Genomic DNA, 24,680 nt, shown 5'->3' with positions numbered 1-24,680 from the left:
GTGAATCTGAATTGCTCCTAAAATGAATATTGTTGTTTATGAGGATAGACTGATTTGATTATGTTTAAACTCCTTGTGAACTGTGTTAAGCAGTTTCTGCACTAAAACTAAGATCTGAGTGTATGGATCACCTTACTCTTTCAATGTAGCAGTTGCACTAACTTCTCTTGGTACCCACCAGCACCTTACTGGACAATGATTAGCCTCTGCAGCCAGGGGAAGTATCACCTCTGCATCTACTGTGTAAAGTTCCTGAAGAATTTGATACATTTTAATGGGATCACTTGTCATTCCTGTAACTTCAAGAGAGCACAAGGCTGGTTAGCTATACTCTCCTTTTACAACAAATCCACTACCCCAGGATCAATCTGGTGAACTTTCACTGTACTCCTGTTGTAAGTGTATCCTTCTTAGAGACAAGACTATCATAATATTATAGTTATGGTCTCTACATGGCCTATATAATTGGATTAAAATGTATTCAAATTCTCTTGCAGTAAAGGTCAACTTATCAATTGTTTTAAAATATGCTTGCTGAATCTGCAAAGTATCTTTCAGTTATTTGTGTGCAAAGGCTCCTCAGTCCTCTGAACATGAATACATATCAATCGCTCACCACTTAAAAGAGTCCCCTACCTTTCTAGTTTTTCTACCAATGCTGATGGCCTTACATTTATCCAAATTATATTTTTTTTCCCATGTTCTTGTCTGTCTATGTTATACTTCTTAAAGACTTGCTGCATTCATCTCACGATTCACACCTAGTTTTGTATCATTAGCCAACAGGAATATGTTATACTTGATCTCCTTATCCAAACCACCGATACAGCTTGTGAGCAGGTGTGTTCCCAGCACTGATTCTCCTGGCATTCCATCACTTGATTTGCCATTATCTGTTCTGCAATGCAGAAATAATGCTCTCTTGAATTCTAGGCTGCTCTTTCACTCCCCAACACATTGATGTGATATTTGGAAATACAATGTACAGCCTGGATTTAAAACCATATTTACCACTGGTAAGAACAGATGAATGAATTGTAATTACTATCTTTCGGCAAAGCGAGAATGGTCTGTCACATGCTTTACTATAAGGACAGTACCCATTATATTTCAACATCCAACAAAGGAAATGAAAGCCCGAGACTTTATTAAGCCATGACGTGCAACATTACCTCATCAAAATCTGCTATTATTTCATTTAGTAAACGTAAACATTCTACTCCTTGGTTATTCATTTCAGTTTGGGAATAGAAGTCTGCAAATCCTGGAATTGAGGCAAACATCACAGCCACAGACTCATAAGACTGTGAATAAAGTTCCTGGTGCAAAAAGAACAATAATGGAAATAAAGACATGAGCAATCAACCGCCTGATTGTCAGAGCCACAGTATACTTTTTAAGAAGTCGTTTTGTCTGTGAAAGAATGACTAATCAATCATTTGTGTTAAACAACATGGAATTCAGTGCTAAAAGTCTGAATTTACCAACTTTTACCACCTGGAATTATTCTGTGCACTAGAAGCAAGATGCAAATCTGTGTGTTATACTGTATGCTGGCTCCAAAATTCGATTTCTTTGAATCCAAATAATAATCACACGACCAGTGATCTGAGAACCTTTGAAAATGAACTATGTTTACCTAGTATACAGTATATATTTTCCAGATTTGCCTTCAGTGATGAAATGAACCCAGCTCACTTTCCATTTCAAAGTTGTTGATTGTCATTAACATCCTTGTGTCAGCTATGCCATGAAAGGACATCCGGTGCACCTCGGCAGTGTGGAGCAGTGCACTCTCCGGCAGCCGAGTCTTCATCCCAGATTATGTAATATGAAAAGAATCAGCAGACTGGGACATTAACTGTCTCAAGATTTCATGTGGAGCATTCCTACTTCACTACACTGAAATGATTTACCTTTTTCTTTGTGATGGGTACACTGACCATGGGTACACTGGCCAAGGGAGTTGTTCTGGCCAATAGACCGTTGAAAGGTGAGTAAATCTTTGTTATTAGATTTGTAGGAATTCATGAGGTTCCCATCCAATTCCAGTAGAAATCTTGAACATCTTTGAAAATACTGAAAGGAATATGTTGGCAGAAGGGAAGCACGATTGGAAGCACATTGCTACAATTTTAACTCCATCACGTGGATGTTTTTGGGAGAGGGAGTTAACATCATCAAACAATATTTATTTCAGGTGGTTAATCCAGCATTGATATGGATGACGATGTGTGATAGCAAGGAAAGTGATCATAAAAGACTATGGGAATACTTCAGTCAATTATTTTTTCATTCATTAAAATGATTGTAAAAATATGACTGCTGAGAGCAAGTGTCAAAAACCTTGACAACTGATTTGATTAGTTTTAGGTTTACTGTCATGAAATGAATTTACCTCATTGTCTCTTTCCTTTTCCAAGAAATGGCGTGCAACATGACTTGGTAGAATATTTCGGAGCATATTTTCATTATGTTCGCGAAGCTCTTTCATTTCATTCACTTCCTCTTTTGCTTGAACACGCCAAAGGAAATCCAGTCTCGCTGTGTATTCCAACTGAAAAGTTATTGAAAAATGTAATTCCTTTGTATATCTTATTGAAAATATTAATTTACTCAAGTTTTATAGACAATAGACAATAGACAATAGGTGCAGAAGTAGACCATTCAGCCCCTCGAGCCTGCACCGCCATTTTGAGATCATGGCTGATCAACTACTATCAATACCCGGTTCCTGCCTTGTCCCCATATCCCTTGATTCCCCTATCCATAAGATACCTATCTAGCTCCTTCTTGAAAGCATCCAGAGAATTGGCCTCCACTGCCTTCCGAGGCAGTGCATTCCAGACCCCCACAACTCTCTGGGAGAAGAAGTTCTTCCTTACCTCTGTCCTAAATGACCTACCCCTTATTCTCAAACCATGCCCTCTGGTACTGGACTCTCCCAGCATCTGGAACATATTTCCTGCCTCTATCTTGTTCAATCCCTTAATAATCTTATATGTTCCAATCAGATCCCCTCTCAATCTCCTTAATTCCAGCGTGTACAAGCCCAGTCTCTCTAAACTCTCTGCGTAAGACAGTCCAGACATCCCAGGAATTAACCTCGTGAATCTACGCTGCACTTCCTCTACAGCCAGGATGTCCTTCCTTAACCCTGGAGACCAAAACTGTACACAATACTCCAGGTGTGGTCTCACCAGGGCTCTGTACAAATGCAAGAGGATTTCCTTGCTCTTGTACTCAATTCCCTTTGTAATAAAGGCCAACATTCCATTAGCCTTCTTCACTGCCTGCTGCACTTGCTCATTCACCTTCAGAGACTGATGAACAAGGACTCCTAGATCTCTTTGTATTTCTCCCTTACCTAACTCTACACCGTTCCTGTTCTTACTCCCAAAGTGGATAACCTCACACTTATTCACATTAAACGTCATCTGCCAAGTATCTGCCCACTCACCCAGCCTATCCAAGTCACCCTGAATTCTCCTAACATCCTCATCACATGTAACACTGCCACCCAGCTTAGTATCATCAGCAAATTTGCTGATGTTATTTTCAATGCCTTCATCCAAATCGTTGACGTAAATTGTAAACAGCTGTGGTAAATACCGATTTTTGTCAGATAAAATTTACACTTTTTAAAGGAATCTGTCATTTAAACCGATGCAAAAGGATCATAATCTATCATTTTCCTTTTATATCATTCAGCTCAATATTCTGTAGATCACTACAAAGCTGGCTTAATGCTAGAGAAATTGATAGAATTATGAATTGAGTAGCACAAAAATTCATTTTTTTTAATACGCTAACTTGCAGTTTAAATTTGGCCACTACTATTCAAATCCATGCTTTCAAACATAGGACACACCTATACATGTAAATGTGCATTTATTTCACAGTCAATTCATAGACTATAAACTGAGTCACAAACATGAAATTTAGCACCCAAAGTGGGCCACTCATGGGAGAGATGATCATAACAAATCCTGCAACTGTGTTTGTTAAAGGATCTTCACTTATATACAGATTCACTGGAGAGTGGGTTGGAGAACTGTGCAGCACAGAATGCGGCTAACTGCTACACATGGACACCTCAGACGAATATCAAGGGAAGATTGACTTTTCTTGCTGCATATAGTTCTATTGAATCCACAATGTCCACAGAAACAGAAACTAAAAGGCCAAAGGCAAATGTAACTAGTTTGAGGAGATTGAAGGTTGATACACTGATGGGAATCATCCAAGAACTCTGCATCTATCTTAAATTGTCCAGAGAGCAATGCATCAGCATATGATGGTTTTCTAGGTCAATAGTGACAGAAGTCATTTTCATTTTTAGAATCTTTTTATTGGTACATAATCTTCTACAGCTATAAAATGATACAAAACTTCAACAGATTAATATGTATGCAATTAATAAAGCTGAAGAAAAAAAAGCTGATTGTAAAGTATAAAAATGGAAAAAAAAATTATATACACAGGAAAAAGAAGGAAAAAAAGAACCCCATCTAACTAGGAAAAAAACCCCACTAACTACAAAAAAAAAGGAAAAAAAAACCCATTAGGAATCAATATGTTTGACCATCATCTAAATATAAAAAAAGAGTCATCAACTGCCATTTCATATTTATTAAAAAAAATAAAATTGGAAGGAAACCATATAGCTTAATTCAAATTAAATGATAATATTTGGCAAAAGAACCCCATCTTCTCTCAAAATCGAATCGAGGATCAAAAGTTCGACTTCTAATTTTTTCCAAACTAAGACATAACATTACTTGAGAAAACCATTCAATTAATGTAGTGGAAGAAATATCTTTCCATTTTAATAAAATAGCCCTTCTTGCCAGTAGTGTAACAAATGCAATTACATGTTGATCTGAAGATGAGATACCCTGAATATGATGTGGAACTATTCCAAATAGAACAGTCAATCTATTAGGTTGTAAATTAATTTTCAGAGCTTTAGAAATTGTAGAAAATAAAGATTTCCAAAACGATTTTAATGAAGAACATGACCAGAACATATGTGACAAAGTAGCTACTTCAGTTTTAGATCTATCGCAGTAGTTGTCTATACTAGGAAATATTTTAGATAGTCTCTCCTTTGTTAAAGAATAACGGTGAATAATTTTAAATTTAATTAAACAATGGTTGGCACATACAGAAGAAGAATTTACGTTTTTCAAAACTCGAAGCCAATCTTCATTAACAAAGGTCATATTAAGTTCTCTCTCCTAATTTTGTTTCATCTTTAGTGATAGGTTCTCTTTTTGTAACAAAAATAAATTATAAATTCTACTAATGGAACCTTTCACTAAGGGATTCAATTTCAAAATGGTATCCAACAAATCAGATTCTTGTAAATATGGAAACTTAGGTAAATATTGTTGTAAAACATGCCTAACCTGAAAGTATTGCAAAAAATGTGTATGAGTGAGAGAATATTTATTAATGAACTCTTCAAAAGTCAACAATCGACCATCACAAAATAAATCTGTAAAGGAATGGATTCCTTTATTCTTCCATAGAAGAAAAATGGGGTCAGTTGTTGAAGGTTTAAATGAAAAGTTTCGATATAAAAAACTAGACAACTTAAATTGTTTAAAATTTAAAAAATTATGAAACTGAACCCAAATCCATAGGGATTGTTTAATAACTGGATAGAGATTTAAATTTGGAATTTTAGAGAGCTGTAAAGGTAATGGAGCTCCTAAAATTGAAGTTAAATGAAATTGTTTAACAACTTTTAATTCCAAATTAACCCATAATGGTTTTTGGTTCTTATCAAGCCAATATAACCAAAAACATAATTGTCTAATATTCACAGCCAAATACTACAGTCTTAAATTAGGAAGTGCAAGTCCACCATCTTTTTTAGATTTTTATAAATGATACTTATTAATTCTTGGTCTCTTAATGTTCCAAATAAAGGAAGAAATAAGAGAGTCAATTTGATCGAAAAAATTTTTAGTTAAAAAAATAGGTATATTTAGGAAAATATATAAAAATCTAGGTAAAATCATCATTTTCACAGCATGAATACGACCTATTAAAGAAAAAGTAAGTGGATTCCATTTAGAAAATAGTTGTTTCATGGAGTCCATTATGGGAACTATATTCGCTTTATAGAGATCTTTATATTTTTTAGTCATTATAATACCTAAATGTCTAAATGTATTAACAATTCTAAAAGGAATATCATTATATATACTAACAGGGACATTTAGTGGAAACAATTCACTTTTATTCAAGTTAAGTCTATATCCTGAAAATTTACCAAAATCTTTAAGTGTTTCCAAAAGATTAGGAATTGATTCCTCAAGATTTGAAATAAAAACCAAGAGATCATCTGCATAAAGAGAAATCTTATGCATGGTTCCATTCATAGAGATACCATGAATATTTTTAGCTTCACGTAGTGTTATAGCTAAAGGCTCCAATACAAGATTAAATAATAAAGGACTTAATGGACATCCCTGTCTAGTGCCACGAGAAAGTGCGAAAAAAGACCTGCAGTTATTAGTAATGACTGTGGCAACAGGATTCTTATAAATCATTTGAATCCATCTATTAAAATTATTACCAAAACCAAATTTTTCTAATACTTTAAACAAATATGGCCACTCAACTCTATCAAATGCCTTTTCTGCATTGAGAGAGATAACCCATTGAGGTTGCTTAGATAATCATGAATATATAATGTTCATCAATCTCCAAACATTAGAGAAAGAATAACAGCCTTTAATAAAGCCCATTTGATCCATAGAAATGATTTTAGTTAAAATATTTTCCAAGCAATAAGCCATTATTTTAGAGAGAATTTTTGCATCCATATTTAATAGCAAAATAGATCTATATGATGAACATTCAACAGGATCTTTATCTTCTTTAAGAATTAAGGAAATAGATGCTTCATAAAAAGAAGAAGGTAAATTACCCTTCTCAAAGGATTCATGAAGTATTTCCAAAAGATACGGAGAAAGTAATCTTTCAAATTTTTTGTAAAATCCCACTGAATAACCATCAAGTCCAGAAGCTTTACCTGACTGCATTGATAAAATAGCTTTCTGAATTTCATGGTCGGTAATTGGAGCATGAAGCATCTGTTGATCTTCAACAGAAATTTGTGGAAATTTAATCTTATGTAAAAAAGCCTTCATTTTGGAGGAATCTGCAGGAAATTGAGATCTATAAAGATCAGAGTAAAAATCTTGAAAAGTATTATTAATGTCCTCATGATTACTTGCTATCCATTATTTTTTACGAATCTTTAAGATTTGTCTTTTAGCTCTAGCTGCTCTTAATTGAGAAGCTAAGAGCTTATTATTTGTATCCCCAAAAATATAAAATTGACTTTTCAATTTAAGCAAATATCCTTCAATAGGATATGTTAGTAATAAATTATACTGTGATTGTAATTCTACTCTTCTTTTAAATGAAACAACATTTGGAGAGATTGCATTGACATTATCTAATTCTTTAATTTGTTTAGAAATTTTATCTAATTCCATTCTTGTTTGCTTCTTCAGTTTAGCTATATACAAAATAATTTGACCGTGTAAATAAGTTTTTAATGTATCCCAAATTGCTAACTTAGAGACGTTTCCTATTATTATTAAAGAGAAAAAACTTTTTTATCTGAGCTTCGATAAACTCAACAAATTCTGAACTTTGTATAAATGTTCTGGAAAATGCCAAAATGGTCTGGTATAAACAACATCTTTCAGTTCAAGTATTAAGATTAAAGGAGCATGATCAGAAATAACGATTGCATCATACTCACATTTCTGAACATTGAATAAAAGTCGAGGGTCAACTATAAAATAGTCAATTCTCAAATATTTATTATGAACATGTGAGAAAGAAGAGTATTCTCTATTACTAGGGTGCATATGCCTCCAGACCTCAATTAAACTGTAATCAATTAAAAAGGAATTAATAAGTGATGCAGAATGACTAGGGAGTTGATATTTGGATGATGACTTATCCATTAGAGGATTTAAACAAGTATTAAGATCACCAACCATTAATAACATATATTCATTTAAATCAGGTAATTGAGCAATAACAGTTTTAAAAAATGAGGGATCATTAACATTTGGTCCATAAATATTAACCAAAACCATTTTCCTATTACAAATTATTCCTTTAACAATCAAAAATCTACCATTAATATCAGCTATAATATCCTCCTGATTTAAAGGAATATTGGAATCAATAAAAATAGAGGCACCTCTAGTTTTACTCTGGGAGTTTGCATGAAACTGAGGACCCTTCCAAAATTTAACAAATCGATTTTTATCACATAACCTGATATGCGTCTCTTGAGCAAAGATTATATCAGGCTGGAATCGATTAATAACTTTAAATATTTTCTTATGCTTAATAGGATGATTCCAACCACGAACATTCCAAGTTAAAACATTTAATTGTTTAGATATCATCATGGAACTTTGTATCTAAAAAGAATAGTTAGACGCATGTCAGGATAGGGTAGTCGAAAATGGCAGAGATGAACAACAATGAAAATAATTGGCGTATGCTCCGGGATTCCATAATGGGGAGAAAAAGAAAAAAAATCCCACCCAAACTACAAAGCCCAGAAACAAGTCGATATCAATCGATGCAAGCCCCAAGAAAAGCATAAATGCAAATACAAACTCCGCCTACCTAAGTAAAAAAAAGAGAAAGAAAAAAAATCATCTCTGTCTCCCTGTACCAAACATAAAACTCATTGCAGTCGACATATATCTCAATATAATTAACTTGGAAGGAAAGTGTTTTTCTTGTAAAACAAAACGACCTTCAATTGAAAGTAACCTTAGATAAGGAAAGAAAAACACATCCAAAACAATTCTTGAAATATTTGCACAGAAGAAAAACAATCACCATCTTTAAATTTTCCAGTCCATCTTTAAAACATAGAGAAATCCAAATAATTACTTTAAAAAATCTTTACAAAAGCATACGAAACAAAAAAAAACAATTAATTCATTTAAATGCTGCAGAAAACAAAATTCTGAATGGTTCGAATTTATTACAGTCTATCAACAGTTCTCCCTCTATGTCTTCTGAAATTGAAGCCATCCAAGCCAATCTTTTTCAGAGATAAAAATGTATTTTAAGGTAAAGACTTCTGTAACCATTAGATCTTCCAATCTCATCACTCTTTACGCTGCGAGATGATCAAGCCATTATAAATCATTCAAGCTTCAGGCTTCAGACTCGTCATCGGATGCGTCAGATAAAGAATTAATAAAACTCAGTGCTTTGACTGGATCATCAAAAGTATGAAAGCCAGACTTTTTGACAAAAAGCTTTAATTTCACTGGATACTGAAGCAGTGGAAAGAGCTTTTTTTCATACGCTGATTTCATAACCGATGGAAATCCAGCACGCTTCTTAACCATTTCGCGTGGAAAATCTTCAAAAAAGTGAATGTCTGAATTCTGATACTGAAAAAGTTTTTTTTCTCGCAAGCTTAATAATACGGTCTTTGTCTCTGAAACGGAGAAAACGCACAACAATATGTCTGTTTTTACCTTGATCCAAAAATTTTAAGGTGCCGACTCTGTGAGCCATTTCGATATCTGAAGGCTGTAAACAAACCTCCGGAAATAAAGACTGAAATATTTTTGCGAAATAATCCAGTGTGTCGGCTGATTCTGATTTCTCTTTTAATCCAACAATTCGAATATTATTCCGACGTGATTGAGCTTCGAGATCAACGATCCGTTGTTGGGCTTGTTCCGAACGAGAAGAAAGGTCTGCAGCATTTTGACTAACTTCTTTTAGATCAAGGCTCAAAGAGTCAACTTTTCCTTCAAATTTCTCTATTAGTTGAGTTATCTCAATGCTGATATTGCTGATTTGAGATTCTAGTCTCTTTACCCAGGGGGTTTCCTCCGAGAATTCGTCAGCTTTTTTAGGCTTTCCATTGCCCGGGTCCGGATTTCTTTTGGCGTTTCTGAGAGTAGCCATAACTATAACTGTTATTCTACAGATCCGACTGAATGAAGTTGAGATTTCAAAGTTTAAGTCGGAAAAGGGAGAGATTAAAGGCGGACAAGAAGCGACTGTGTCTTACATGTCCGTAACCGGGAAGCGGAGTCAATTGTGACAGAAGTCAAGACACTTTCTGTTAGAAGAGCCAACCACTCATTCTTGTCTTTAAATGTGAAGTTCATTGACACACTGAATTACTTACCATTCATATTGTTCTGAACAGCACTGGCAAATGTATTTGCATTAGATAGAAGGAAAGTAATCTTTTTCCATCCTGCTGAAGTATCTTGGCCTGAAACATTGACTGTACTTTTTTCCGTAGATGCTGCCTGGCCTGCAGAGTTCCTCTTGCATTTTGTGTGTGTTGCTTGGATTTCCAGCATCTGCAGATTTTCTCTTTTTTTTCATCTTTCTCTTCTTCAGTAGAGACCAGTAGATGCAGTGAACAGATGGATTTGCTGACACTATGTATTCATTGCAGCTCAGGGATTGAACATGGTCCATGACAGAACTTTTCATGAACCATAATAGTGATTTGTCTCTCACTATGCACAGATTAATTGTGCCCATAAACAAATAAACCCATCTTTTCTTCTCTACCCATTAGATTTCATCACTATAGCAGAGGATAAGGTTTAGGGGAAGCAAACTGCTACTGTACAACTTTACCACAGTTCTTGTAATACCTACCACTTTTAAACAGGAATGCAACAACATGTGAGGTCTAATTTTCTGTCATTTAGTCATGTTGGTTTTCTAACTGGATGAGAATTCTACAAGTTGAACATCAAACAAACTTCCATTTCAGTATCCAGACACCTGCAATTCCATTGTATGTAGAGGTAAAAGAAGCTCTGCTTAGCCCAGTTTATGCATCTACACAGGGCGCATGTCATTTTGCATGTCAGAACAGAGATGAGAAGGAATTTCTTTAGCTGAGGTTGGCTAATCTGTTGGTGAGTCACAGATGGCTGTGGGGGGCCAAGTCAATGGGTATATTTAAAGTGGAGGTTGATAGGTTCTTGATTAGTAAGGATGTGAGAAGTTATGGGGAGAAGGCAAGAGAATGTGACTGGGGGAAATAATAAATCAGCCATGATAGAATGGCAGAGGTGACTCAATGGGCCAAATGTCATAATTCTACTCCTATGTCTTCTGGTCTTATTGTCTTATATCTATTTTAACATCCTAATTGGAAATTTTCTCATGAAAATCTATTACCTCACCCCCTTTGCTCATCCATTTACAGTGTTGGAGCTGGAAATGTTTGTGTGGTATAAGCTGTACAAATGGTGGGAGGTGTACAGAACTGGACAGTTCTCAGAACATAACTGTGGGTACTGATCTCTACCAACTCCTTCCATTGGCTCTTCAGTTCTGCCTTCAGTGACTTTTCTGGGTCTCCTAATGTGTAGGTTCTTCCTCCAGTTGTCCAAATTGCCCCAGAATCTCATAGCTAGCATCTGTGAAGTAGAAGGTTCGCCCTGTGATAGGGTTACCAAGGCAGTTAACAGTGGTCCCTAAGCTACACAATACTTTACAACACCCCTTTATGCTATCAATTAGAAATCAATAGTCTCAACAGGTACATAGTACTCCTGAAATTATATAGACTAGCCCGAATGAAGAAAACACAGCACAAAGTGATGAGCTAAGCATTCTAACAGTACTGGGCAAGATTGCTTTGTGTCCCCCACACATAACCATGTTAACATATGTTTTTTATTGGATACTAAATTTCTATCATCCCTCAAAAATTGCATTATACAAATATTTTTCATTATTGTATTATGTCCTTAAATTATTTTGAATATGTCTTTTGTTCTGTTTCCTCTACATTTCCCTCCAATGGATAAATAGATTTGTTTTTCAGTCAGAGGATTTGAAACATTTTTTTTTGAAGTTCTGCTTTTGGTTTTAAGTGGAAAACAATTGACTGATGTTTGCTTAGATATTAATGTAAATTAATCATAGCCCATGTGTTTTTCCAACTACAGATGGCCCGTTTTTCAAATGTTCGCTTTTGACACCTCGCTGTTACGAAAGACCTACATTAATTACCTGTTTTCACTAACAGAAGGTGTTTTCACTGTTACAAAAAAAGACAGTGCATGACCCGAGCAGCCAAGCTCCTTTGCCGGAACTGCATTCTGGCCATCATTGCTTAAACACGTGCCTGTGAGCATCAGTGCTTTATGTTGATTTACTTTCTGCATCTGTTAGCAAGATGAGTTCTCAGGTATTGGAAAAGCTTAAAAGAGCTCGTAAGGATGTTACATTTAGCATAAAACTAGACATAATTAAGCATTTTGATGATGGTGAACGAAGTAAAGACATTGTCCGCGCTTTGAACTTGCCTGTGTCCACCATTTGCACTACTTATATGTAGAGAGAAAGAATCTTGAAAGCTGCCGATGTTACTGTTGGTTCTGCTCATAGCAAAGTGGTCTCTCTTAGCCGGCATCCAATAATGGATAAAATGGAAAGTCTATTGCTTGAGTGGGTTGATGGGTGTACAAAGTGTTATGTTTTGTTAAGTTATCTTATACTTAAGGAGAAATCAGTCAGTCTTTTTAATAAGCTGAAACAGAAGGCACTGGACGATGGTGATGACAGTGTTGCAAAAGTGGAATTTAAAAGTAGTCATGGGTGGTTTGATCGGTTTCTGAGGCGAGGACAGCTTCATAGCTTAAAGTTTACTGGAGAGAGTGCTTCAGCTGATACTAAAGCTGCCGAGAAGTTCCCAGCAGAACTGAAGAAAATAATTACAGAAAGTGGTTATTCATATAAGCAAGTGTTTAACTGTGACGAAACTGCAATTTATTGGAAAAAATTGCCCAGCACCCCAACCTCCGACAACTCAGCCTAACACACCATCATCAGTGTGCTCACTGTCTTCCCAATTCTGGTAAGTGAAACTACATCGTACATGCATTATTTCTACTTTATATAGGCTGTGTACTTATCATATCATTCCTGCTTTTACTATATGTTACTGTTATTTTAGGTTTTATGTGTTATATGGTATGATATTGTAGATTTTCTTTTGGGTCTGGGAACACTCACAAATTTTTCCCATATTAATAAATGGTAATTGCTTATTCACTTTACGACATTCCGGCTTACGAACCATTTCATAGGAACGCTTTACCTTCAGCTAGCGGGGGAAACCTGTATTAGTGTTAATGGAAATAATAGAAAGCAGGTTCTGAATCAGGCACATTTAACTTCATGGCTGAAACTCTTAAAATTGCAACAATTACTAAATCATTACATGACTGTGCTTAACGGTGGGTCTGAATAGTGAGTGTAGCCTGGTGTCTAAGCAATTATGGGGGCCTCCTTAACCAAGTATGAATTTATTCTTAAAGCAAAAGAGAAAGAACTGTAAGCACTCAAAATCTAAACTAAAGGCAGAAAAAGCTGTAAATACTCAGCAATTTATGCAGCACTGTGAATCTGTGGAAAGAGGAACAGAATTAATGTTTCAGGTCAATGATTTTATTCTCTGGTTTGGTCTCCATAGATGTTGCTTGACTTGATGAGTATTTACAACATGTTCTTTATCTGAAATATTGCAGAATATTGGTAGCTCAGGTTGGCTATTTGAAAGTTCAGTTGATCGCTGAGCTTGGTAAAATGTTTGCAGATATTTTGGCTCCAATCGAGAAGCCATCATCAATTCACAATTGAGGGTATTGTCTCCTCAGAATGCTATCTTATATAATTCTCCAGGGTCCAATGGACCTCCCTTGAAACCAGCCAATCAGAATCTTCCACTTCTCAACTGTTCATTGTGTTTTGAACCAGCCAACCAGATCAGAACATCTAATCAATATCCATCCAGACCCTAGAGGGGTATATAAGCTGCATTCTGAGGAGACAACACACTTAACTGCACATGGATGGTGGAGCCGAAAGATCTTCAAACATTTTGCCAAGCTTGGTGATCAACAAACTTCCAAAACGTCTTTATTTTTTCTCACCAGATATAACAGTGCACTGCCAGCAGGAATTGCTGGATAGTGAGCAAATGTTATAATGGCCGTGAAAACAGGTGTTCAGCAATGGCCTTATTGTAATCTTTTTCCAAGCATTATACTCCATCTTAGTTGTTAACAAAACATCTACATAAGATTAGACACAGTTACATACACAAATATTTTCAGAGATGAATTGAAATAGCACTGTACTGCTGGACTCAAAGAGCACACACATTGATACAGAGGATGTGAAAAGCAGGGATGGAAATTATCACTAATATATACCTCACTGCTATCAAAATGTTATTTTTTAAAATGAACGATAACCTTAGTTTACTCTCACTGTCACATACACTCAGTTGCCACTTTATTAGGTACCTGCGTACCTGTTTGTTAATGCAAGTATCCATGGGCCAACAACTCAATGCATAAAAGCATGCAGACATAGTCAAGAGTCAGTTATTTTTCAGATTAAACATCAGAATGCGGAAGAAATGTGACTTGTGCCTTTGACCATGGAATGATTATAAGTCCCAGACAGGTTGGTTTGAGTATCTCAGAAACTACTGATCTCCTGGTACTCTCATGCAAACAGTCTTAGAGAGACTGTTTAGATAGTCTTAGAGTTTAGAGAGAATAGTGCAAAAACAAAAAATACATGTCCAGTGAGTGGTAGTTCTATGGGCAAGGACACCTTGTTAATGAAAGAGGTCTGAGAAAAATAGCCAGACTGGTTCAAGCTGATAGTAGGGCAACAGTAACTCAAATACCCACATGAAACAACAGAGGTGTACAGAAGAATGCACAGAAGGTGCAATCTCTGAATGCAATCCTGAAGTGGATGGGCTATAGGAACAGAAGATCACAAACATATACTCAATGGCCATTTTATTATGTACCTAACAAACTTTGTGCCGAACAAACTGGCCATCCAATGTATTTTCCAATATCATAAACCTTTGAACCTTTGATAAATAACCCCAATATATTAAGATGAAAATAGTAGCCTTTCTCTGCAATGAATACAGACAATTCTTGCAAACATTTATTACAGATATAACAGCATGCAAGAGGTACCTACCCAAAATGGATTTCATGACTATTTGCATCCTTTACTGTGTATTGTCTCTTTAGAAATGTTATTATTATAATTGCCGTGATTGTGAAGGAAGTAGAATTGATGCTGAATAGTGAGGGAATACAACTTGAGGCATAATAGTTCCAGATGTGACTGATTTCAAATGAGAACAAGAATGCACATTATACTTAGGCCAGCTCATATAACATGGAAAAGAAACTTGAGATGATTCTTGGGTGATTTAGATGAAACCCAAATCATGCTGACTATTGTTAACATATCAACCACCCTAAACATTCATTTTTTCTGCTGCCAGAACACGATTCTTGTAGTGTGTATGTCTACAAGAGGTACTGCTGTTACTGGTCTAGACTATTCTCAAACCCTTTACCTATCCCATTAAGAAGGGCAAAGGCAGCAGATGCATGGAAATACAACCACCTGCAGGTTTCCCCCAAGCTGTGAACCTTCATGACTTGGAAATATATCACCACTTCTGCATGACTGGATCTCAGAACCCAACAGCCCTACGGGACAACTTTGACAAGCACTGCAGTCATTTCAAGAAGCTATTTCAATAAGGGCAGTTAGTTCAAATCTCAAAATTGAATAAAGAAAAGACACTTTGAAGCTTACTGAAAAATCAAGGGTTTATCTACAATAGGAGTAAAATGTTCTTGAGTTAAGAGCTATTGAGTGGGCTGGAGCAGGCTCAGCTCACTCCCTGAATGTATTGTAGATGTACTTGGACAGGCTGCATCACGATTTGCATGGCAATTCCAATGAGCAGGAGAACAAGAAACTGCAGAGAGTTGTGGACACATGAGCATAAGTCTCCTCACCATTGATACTGTCTACGAGAGATGCTGCCTTAACAAAGCAACATTCTTCACCAAAGGTTCCCACCATCCAGGCCATCACATCTTCTCACAGCTATCATTGGGGACGAGGTACAGAAGTTTGTGCTGCACAACACCAGGTTCAAAAACTAAGTTCCAGACCTTGCCAGGGGGGATGGTGGTGTGGTTAATGCCGATAGTATAAAGTTGGGCAGTAGGATTGCAGAACAGTTGACAGTGACATTGTGGGAGCAGATGAAGTAGGCAAGGGCCCTGTCACTCCATTAGAGAAAATATCAACTCTGTATTTACCCTGTCAAACCCCATAAGGATTTTGTTTAGTTCAATGAGATCACATTTTATTCTTCCAAATTTGAGAGCGTACGGGCCAAGTCTGCATTTCCATTTTCATGTGATGATCCTCTATTCCAGAAATCACTCAGTGAAGCTTTACTAAACTATCTCAATCACAAGAATATCCCTCCTTATCCAAGCCTATCAAACTTGCAAACGTTAGTCCAGGGCAGTTTCATCATGGCCCAGTGTAACTGGAATAATATGTCTCCAATCTTGTCCTCAATTCCTCTTATAATAAAGGCTATCATGCTCTTCCTCTTGAAGAATATAAAAACATTAAAAATAGGAGCAGAAAAGTTAAGCCTGTTCCACCATTCAGTAAGATCCTGGCTAATCTGCTGTAGACTCAGCTCCACCTACCTGCCTTTTTCCCATAACCTTTAATTACCTGACTATGCAAAAAACAACCTAATGGTGTCTTACATATATTTAGTGAGGTAGCTTCTACTGCTTTCCTGGGCAAAGAATCCCACAGATTCACCACTCTTGAGGAAAAGCAGTTCCCCCTAATGCAAAATCTATTCCTCTGAATCTGGTGGCTATGTCCCTTTATTCTAGTTTCACCTACCAGTAGAAAAAACTTTCCTGCTTTGATTGGAGTACTGCACAGATGCAGTATAATTGTTCGCGTGCAAGTTTGGTGAAGAGCTTTAAAAACCCATTCTCTGCAAGAGAGGGATACTGTCTAGTGGAGTGGTTATTGTTGGAGTGGTCAGAGTAGTAAGGCTTTGGCTCAACAGGGCTTCAGCAAAAACAGGCGGAGGCAAGGCAAGTAGGCAAGTTCATTCCTTATTTTTTATTTAGCTCTTGAGAGAATAGGGGTTATGTCTACAGAGGTAGTGTTCCATCCTGGGTGTCAGATGTGGGATTTCTGAGAAACTACCAGACTTCTTGATGGCCAGATCTGCACCAGGTGCATTGAGATGCAGCTCCTTGGAGACTCCTTTAGGGAACTGAAGCTGCAGCTCGATGACCTTCAGCTTGTTAAGGAAAGTGAGGAGGTGATAGGTAGGAGCTACAGGGGGGTAGTCACCCCAAGGCTACAGGAGACAGATAAATGGGGGACTGTCAGGGGGGGGGGGGAAGGGGAGATAGTGGAGAGCAGACCCCCTCAATAATTAGTACTCCATTTTGAGTACTGTTGGGGGGTGGACCTACTTGGGGGAAACACCAGTGGCTGTGTTCTGCACTGAGACTGGCCTTGTGGCTCGGAAGTGTAGGGAATTGAAGAGGATGGCAGCAGTAACAGGGGACTCTGTAGTTAGGAGGACAGATAGGTGATTCTGCGGACACGAGAAAGGAACATGGATGGTAATTTGCCCCCCAGGGGCCGGGGTCTGTGATGTTTCTGAATGTTTCCACAGTATCCTGAAATATTTCATTTTCCCGGCACTGACTCCTGTGACACTCCATTCGCCACTGCCAACCAAAGAAGCACCCATTTATCCCAACCCTCTGTCTTCTATAGGTTAATCCATCCTTTATCCATTCTAATACGTTACCCAACTCCTTGCATCCTTATAGATAAGTCCTGTATGGGCTACCTTGTCAAACACCTTCTGGAAAATCAAATTAACAACATAAACCTGTGCCCTTCTACTCACTGCACTTGTTACATCATCAAAGAACTCCAGTAAGTGTGACAAGCAGGATCTGCCTTTCCGCAGGCCATGCTGCATCTGCCTGACGGAATCTCTTCTATTTATGTGTTTCAATATTTCTTCCTTAGTGATAACTTCAAGCATTTTTCCCGACTACAGACATGAAGATAACTGGCCTATAGTCAACGACCCTTTGCCTACATCCTTTTTTAAACAGTGGCATGACAATCACTGTCTTCCGATCCAAAGTGGCCTGTCCACAGTACATATTTCTGAAAGCTTCCACTGATCTATGTGCAGTCACCAGCATCAAATTGCTCAGACTTTGGCACCAGCCTCCAGTGGGGAAGCAGTTTGGAGAATAGGGAAGGAGGAAACAAGAAGAAAAATAACAACTCTCAAACTTTCCCTTTGAGTTTCATTTTCCATGCTCTTTGCCAATCGCTTAACCAGCCTGCATTCTCATGAAGGCTCTATGCATCCTCCTTAGGCTCCCCACTTTGTATCTTCAGCAAACTTTGGACACATTTCCCTCAACCAAATCAGTTTTGATTGTGGAAAATTAGGAGCTGAGTAACAATCCCTGTTTAGATAAGTCATTAGAAGATAATTATCATTAGGATTAAATATAATAAGTCAAATTCACAAGTCAATGTAATTTGACAGATAGTGGATCTTTAAATCTGGAAATTACCTGCTGTCCATGATAAAATACAGCGAGGAGAAACATTGCCATGAGTAGCAGGGAGGTTTCTTTCGTGCCTAAGAAGTCTCTGCTACAAGAGAACAAAATTTGTTTTTAAACAATGCATTTAACAAATTATAACTGTTACACCTTTCTTATTTTGCTTAGTAAAATTTTCAAACTTAAGTGCAGATTACTACAAAGGTCAACAGCAAATGTTAGGCTTTGAGATTCATATACAGGAAAGTAAGAGGACTATTTGCAGGTAAATGCCTGGTTCTTTGACGGTTAGTGGGAGAAGCAAGGCAAATACCTCAATATACCTTAAGATCATTTTCCAGTGGTTCAATCAAATCTTTATAATGTCTGTAGAGTTTGATGGGACTTAAAAGGTATAAGATAAGTGGGGCCAGATCAGGTAAATTTAATTACAGAAGTTACAAAAGGATGAGAATTCACCAAAAATTCTTTCCTCTGTCATGCAAAGACTCCTCCAAGCATTCACCTAAGAGTTCTGCCCACCATTGTTTGAAGCTGACAACAGGTGGCCAAGACAATTTTGGGGTTTGTTCTTGTGGTTCGATCATGAGTGATATGTGAAGGATTATGATTTGTGGACTAGCTTAGCAGCAGCCAGTCACATATAGGGTGGTTAGGGTGCCTGCCAGAGATGTGCTTCACAGCCCCAGGAATTTTCAATTGCCAGATTTAGGCACAAGATAAGCATATGCAGGTCTAATTCATCTATTTAATCTTTTATAGCCACCAATCAAGAATATTTACTCCTTACAAGTACACAGAGTTATAAAACAGTTTCTTTCAATATTGAATTTGTTTCCTATAGAAACTTTTGTAAAGGGAAAAGCAATTATAGGAAAGAGAAATATAATTTGCTCGTGCTGCATAAGTATTCCACGAAAGGAACCAAAATTTAGATGAACAATATAATCAATAACTGATAATGCTGTAAATAATTTGTCAGGAGCACAAATGTTCTTCTTATAGTTCCTTAAAAAACAATACGATTGTGTCCTCTGCATCCTGTTATATAGAATACTGAGAACTGAGCTCATGGTCCTTAAAGGACCACATATAATCTCTTTCTGTATTGAATATATCCTCATCTCAGTTTGAGCAACGGATTTGTTTCATTTTTAATACAGTTGTATGTTTTATTGTGTTATTGTTAAACTATTGTGTTATGTTAAACTATTCCCTTCTTCTTCACTCACTTATGGTATGGGAATACCAATGCCTTTGAGCGGAAAATCCTACAACTGGTAGTGGATTCGTCCCAGAACATCACAGGTAAAGGCCTCCCAACCATTGAGCAATTGACATGAAACATTGCTGTAGAAAAGCAGCATCCATCATCAAAGATCCTCACCACCCAGGCCATGCTCTTTTCTCATTGCTTCCATCAGGTAGAACGTACAGGTCCTCAGGACCTGCACCACCATGGTCAGGAACAGTTACTACCCCTCAGCCATCAGGCTCTTGGTTCTTGCCCGTCATTTATTGCTGTTTCTGTATAATCAGCATTTGCACAGTTTATTTAGAGTCTACAGATCCTGGTTACATTTACTCTTCTATAGATCTGCTAAGTGTGGCCACAAAAGAATTTCAAGATTGTATGTGGTGACATGTATGTACTCTGCTAATAAATTTTACACTGAATTTTGAAATCTAAACTTTAATTTGACACCTGAGATAATGCTAGGATGCTACCATTGTGACTGTAGCTGGGAGCTAGAGGGTAACAGACAAAATACATATCTAAAAATACCCCTGTAGCCTGATGGGACATACCTTGAACTGCGTGGAACTTTGGCATGCATTAAGATCCAGACTACGAACTGATAGGGGTGGGGTTTGAGCCTTGTCCATTCTTGTTCCTGGACATTAAGCATTACCGCTTTAGAACTAAAAAAAATTGCCATGCTTCCATGTCTAAATAATGCAATTGGTATTGAATGGAATAGAAAATTAAGCACTTACTCTCCACTGTGATAGAAGTTATCATATCTAACAAAGAGCGAGCTGTAGATGGTTTCAGTCAGTAGTGAGTAAACCGCAATCATTATCAGTAAAACGGCAAGTTTCAGGATGGAATTCAGACGGAGAAACACTGCACAGGTCACCATTGCTAGCACTCCAGTAAACACAAAATACTAGACAAATAACACACAAGGGTTAGATTAGAGCTTCAACTCTGTAACAGACACTGCTTCAGATATTCTGTGAATTTATTACAGGCAGGTTAAATGCTTGGTGGATTTTAGATCTTCCAATAAAACACCATTAGCTCTGACACTTTGCTCTTCTCCATGACAATGTATTTAAACTTAATGAACTGCATAAAGTAACTTGGATGCTTGTTCCCATTCAGTCTCATTTCTGGACTTGTTCCCTATCTATACCACTCAAGGTAATGGAGTGGATGTGTGGAGGGATCATGACATCAGCTTTCATTTTCTATGACTCAGAGTGATAACACACCAATGCATTATTCACTGGGCTGCCAGTCAAGTGGTATAACTTTAAATAATCAAAATTATGCATCCCATTTAATTTCAAAAGTAGCTGTAAAAATATTGATACAAGGCATTATTCAGATGCTGGAAATTCAGAGTAACATGCACAAAGGGCTGGAGGAACTCAGCAGGTCATATATGGAGAGGAATAAACAGTTGGCATTTTAGGCTGAGCCTCTTCATCAGAACATGAATGCCTCAATGAAATTTGTTCCCATTCAATCTCATTTCTGGACGTTCTCTATTAAGATAATGGAATTGACGAAGGGTCCTGGTCCGAACCCTTAGCAACACGGTAGTAACCCCGGGCAGCAGAGTAAATTAGCAGTTAGCGTAATGCCATTACAGCTCCAGCAACTCGGGTTCATGTCCTGACGCTGTCTATAAGGAGTCTGTATGTTCTCCACATGACCGTGAGAATCGGATTTCCTCCCACATTCCAAAGATGTATAGGTTAGGGTTAATAATTTGCAGACATGCTACGTTGGCACTGGAAATGTGGCTGACTGTCCCCAGCACATCCTCTCTACGTTGGTCATTGACGCAAATGATGGATTTCACTGTATGTTTCAATATTTTGATGAACGTATCAAAGCTAGTCTTTAGTCTTTAATCTCTCCATAGATGCTGCCTGACCTGCTGAGATCCTCCAGAATCTTCTGTGTGTTGCTCTGTAAAAATAACTTTCATCTCCTATAGTTTAAATAATTGCAACTTTTCTGGACGGCACTTACTATCTGAGTCTCATCATAAAGAGTCCTCTTAATCTGATAACACAACAAAGTACCAGAGAAACTAAATATTACAAAATTATTAAACTTATTTGAGTTATTAAAATAAATCCCTGAAATAAAAGCACATGAAAGTATATACTGCTCCCCTTGATTCCAGGGCAAACTCAAGTACAATTAGATACATTTAAAGTGGCCTAACTCTTGTCACTATTGCATTCTGTAGGAGCCATGTATCTATTTTCTGTCTCTCTGTATTGTATTTGTATTGTGTGTTTATTATGGTTATCTGTCATGTGGGCTGGGGTGCAGTAGAAGTGAATGAATATAGTTATGTATTCACTACTTATCTAGGTTGAGTTTGGTCTAAGTAGAGCCAGGGAGTGGGCCACAGGGTGATTTTTTTGTTGACCGCTAAGATCACTAACGCTACTGCTAGATCGCTATTATATTGTTATTATACTGCTTAGTGTCTTTATATCACTAGTTTTAGTTTCATTAGTTTTCTTTGGTTCCTTCTAAATTTGGCTCGTAACACTTCTCATCACTACTTCCATGAAGTATTTGTAGCAGAAATGTGAAAAATAACTTAAAGTAACTCCTTGTCTTTGCCACACTATTTGCCTCCATGAACATTTCAGACTGTACTCCCCCTGATGCTTCTCATTTTACCATTGGAATAGAAAGAAACAGCTTCTTTCTAGCTTTATTTTTATCTTTTCAGGTTGTGCTATTTTGCAGATTGCAACTCTCTTACAATTCTTTCAAACTATGTAGCTTAGCTTTTACTCCACCTTTCTAGCATTGCTAACTGAATGAAAGCAATTAATGAATAACATTGTTGTCCAACAAATCATCGAACATAGAACATAGAACAGTACAGCACAGTACAGGCCCTTCGGCCCACAATGTTGTGCCGACCCTCAAACCCTGCCTCCCATATAACCCCCTACCTTAAATTCCTCCATATACCTGTCTAGTAGTCTCTTAAACTTCACTAGTGTATCTGACTCCACCACTGACTCAGGCAGTGCATTCCACGCGCCAACCACTCTCTGAGTAAAAAACTTTCCTCTAATATCCCCCTTGAACTTCCCACCCCTTACCTTAAAGCCATGTCCTCTTGTACTGAGCAGTGGGGCCCTGGGAAGAGGCGCTGGCTGTCCACTCTGTCTATTCCTCTTAATATCTTGTACACCTCTATCATGTCTCCTCTCATCCTCCTTCTCTCCAAAGAGTAAAGCCCTAGCTCCCTTAATCTCTGATCATAATCCATACTCTCCAAACCAGGCAGCATCCTGGTAAATCTCCTCTGTGCCCTTTCCAATGCTTCCACATCCTTCCTATACTGAGGCGACCAGAACTGGACACAGTACTCCAAATGTGGCCTAACTAGAGTTTTATAGAGCTGCATCATTACATCGCATTTCTTAAACTCTATCCCTCGACTTATGAAAGCTAACATAAGCTTTCTTAACTACCCTATCTACCTGTGAGGCAACTTTCAGGGATCTGTGGACATGTACCCCCAGATCCCTCTGCTCCTCCACACTACCAAGTACCCTGCCATTTACTTTATACTCTGCCTTGGAGTTTGTCCTTCCAAAGTGTACCACCTCACACTTCTCCGGGTTGAACTCCATCTGCCACTTCTCAGCCCACTTCTGCATCCTATCAATGTCTCTCTGCAATCTTTGACAATCCTCTACACTATCTACAACACCACCAACCTTTGTGTCGTCTGCAAACTTGCCAACCCACCCTTCTAACCCCACATCCAGGTCGTTAATAAAAATCACAAAAAGTAGAGGTCCCAGAACAGATCCTTGTGGGACACCACTAGTCACAACCCTCCAATCTGAATGTACTCCCTCCACCACAACCCTCTGCCTTCTGCAGGCAAGCCAATTCTGAATCCACCTGGCCAAACGTCCCTGGATCCCATGCCTTCTGACTTTCTGAATAAGCCTACTGTGTGGAATCTTGTCAAATGCCTTACTAAAATCCATGTAGATCACATCCACTGCACTACCCTCATCTATATGCCTGGTCACCTCCTCAAAGAACTCTATCAGGCTTGTTAGACACGATCTGCCCTTCACAAAACCATGCTGACTGTCCCTGATCAGACCATGATTCTCTAAATGCCCATAGATCCTATCTCTAAGAATCTTTTCCAACAGCTTTCCCACCACAGACGTAAGGCTCACTGGCATATAATCACCTGGACTATCCCAATTAACGTTTTTGAACAAGGGGACAACATTCACCTCCCTCCAATCCTCCGGTACCATTCCCATGGACAACGAGGACATAAAGATCCTAGTCAGAGGTTCAGCAATCTCTTCCCTTGCCTCTTGGAGCAGCTTGGGGAATATTCCGTCAGGCCCCGGGGACTTATCCGTCCTAATGTATTTTAACAATTCCAAAACCTCCTCTCCCTTAATATCAACATGCTCCAGAACATCAACCTCACTCATATTGTCCTCACCATCATCAAGTTCCCTCTCAGTGGTGAATACCGAAGAGAAGTATTCATTGAGGACCTCGCTCACTTCCACAGTCTCCAGGCACGTCTTCCCACTTTTATCTCTACTCGGTCCTACCTTCACTCCAGTCATCCTTTTGTTCTTCGCATAATTGAAGAATGCCTTGGGGTTTTCCTTTACCCTACTCGCCAAGGCCTTCTCATGCCCCCTTCTTGCTCTTCTCAGCCCCTTCTTAAGCTCCTTTCTTGCTACCTTATATTCCTCAATAGACCCATCTGATCCTTGCTTCCTAAACCTCATGTATGCTGCCTTCTTCCACCTGACTAGATTTTCCACTTCACTTGTCACCCATGATTCCTTCATCCTACCATT

The 24,680-nt window shown here is 37.8% G+C and overlaps 1 protein-coding gene across 3 annotated transcripts in view; it reads right to left on the bottom strand.

The window, feature by feature from the left end:
* Positions 1-24,680, bottom strand: part of adcy8 (adenylate cyclase 8 (brain)) — a 129,977-nt gene that overhangs the window by 10,186 nt on the left and 95,111 nt on the right. The window contains exons 12-15 of one of the 3 annotated variants that reach the window (XM_073043334.1): positions 20,553-20,725; positions 18,564-18,645; positions 2,399-2,557; positions 1,173-1,319 (exon numbers count right to left, since the gene is read on the bottom strand). In XM_073043334.1, coding sequence (XP_072899435.1) covers positions 1,173-1,319; positions 2,399-2,557; positions 18,564-18,645; positions 20,553-20,725 — 561 coding nt within the window. The remainder of the gene's footprint in view (positions 1-1,172; positions 1,320-2,398; positions 2,558-18,563; positions 18,646-20,552; positions 20,726-24,680) is intronic. The other 2 variants (XM_073043343.1, XM_073043350.1) reach the window with 2 other exon arrangements.

The sequence above is a fragment of the Hemitrygon akajei genome, chromosome 1, assembly GCF_048418815.1.
Source record: "Hemitrygon akajei chromosome 1, sHemAka1.3, whole genome shotgun sequence".
Taxonomy (NCBI): domain Eukaryota; kingdom Metazoa; phylum Chordata; class Chondrichthyes; order Myliobatiformes; family Dasyatidae; genus Hemitrygon; species Hemitrygon akajei.
Note: the sequence above shows the minus strand (reverse complement) of the source record. Positions and strands in the feature narration are given on the sequence as shown.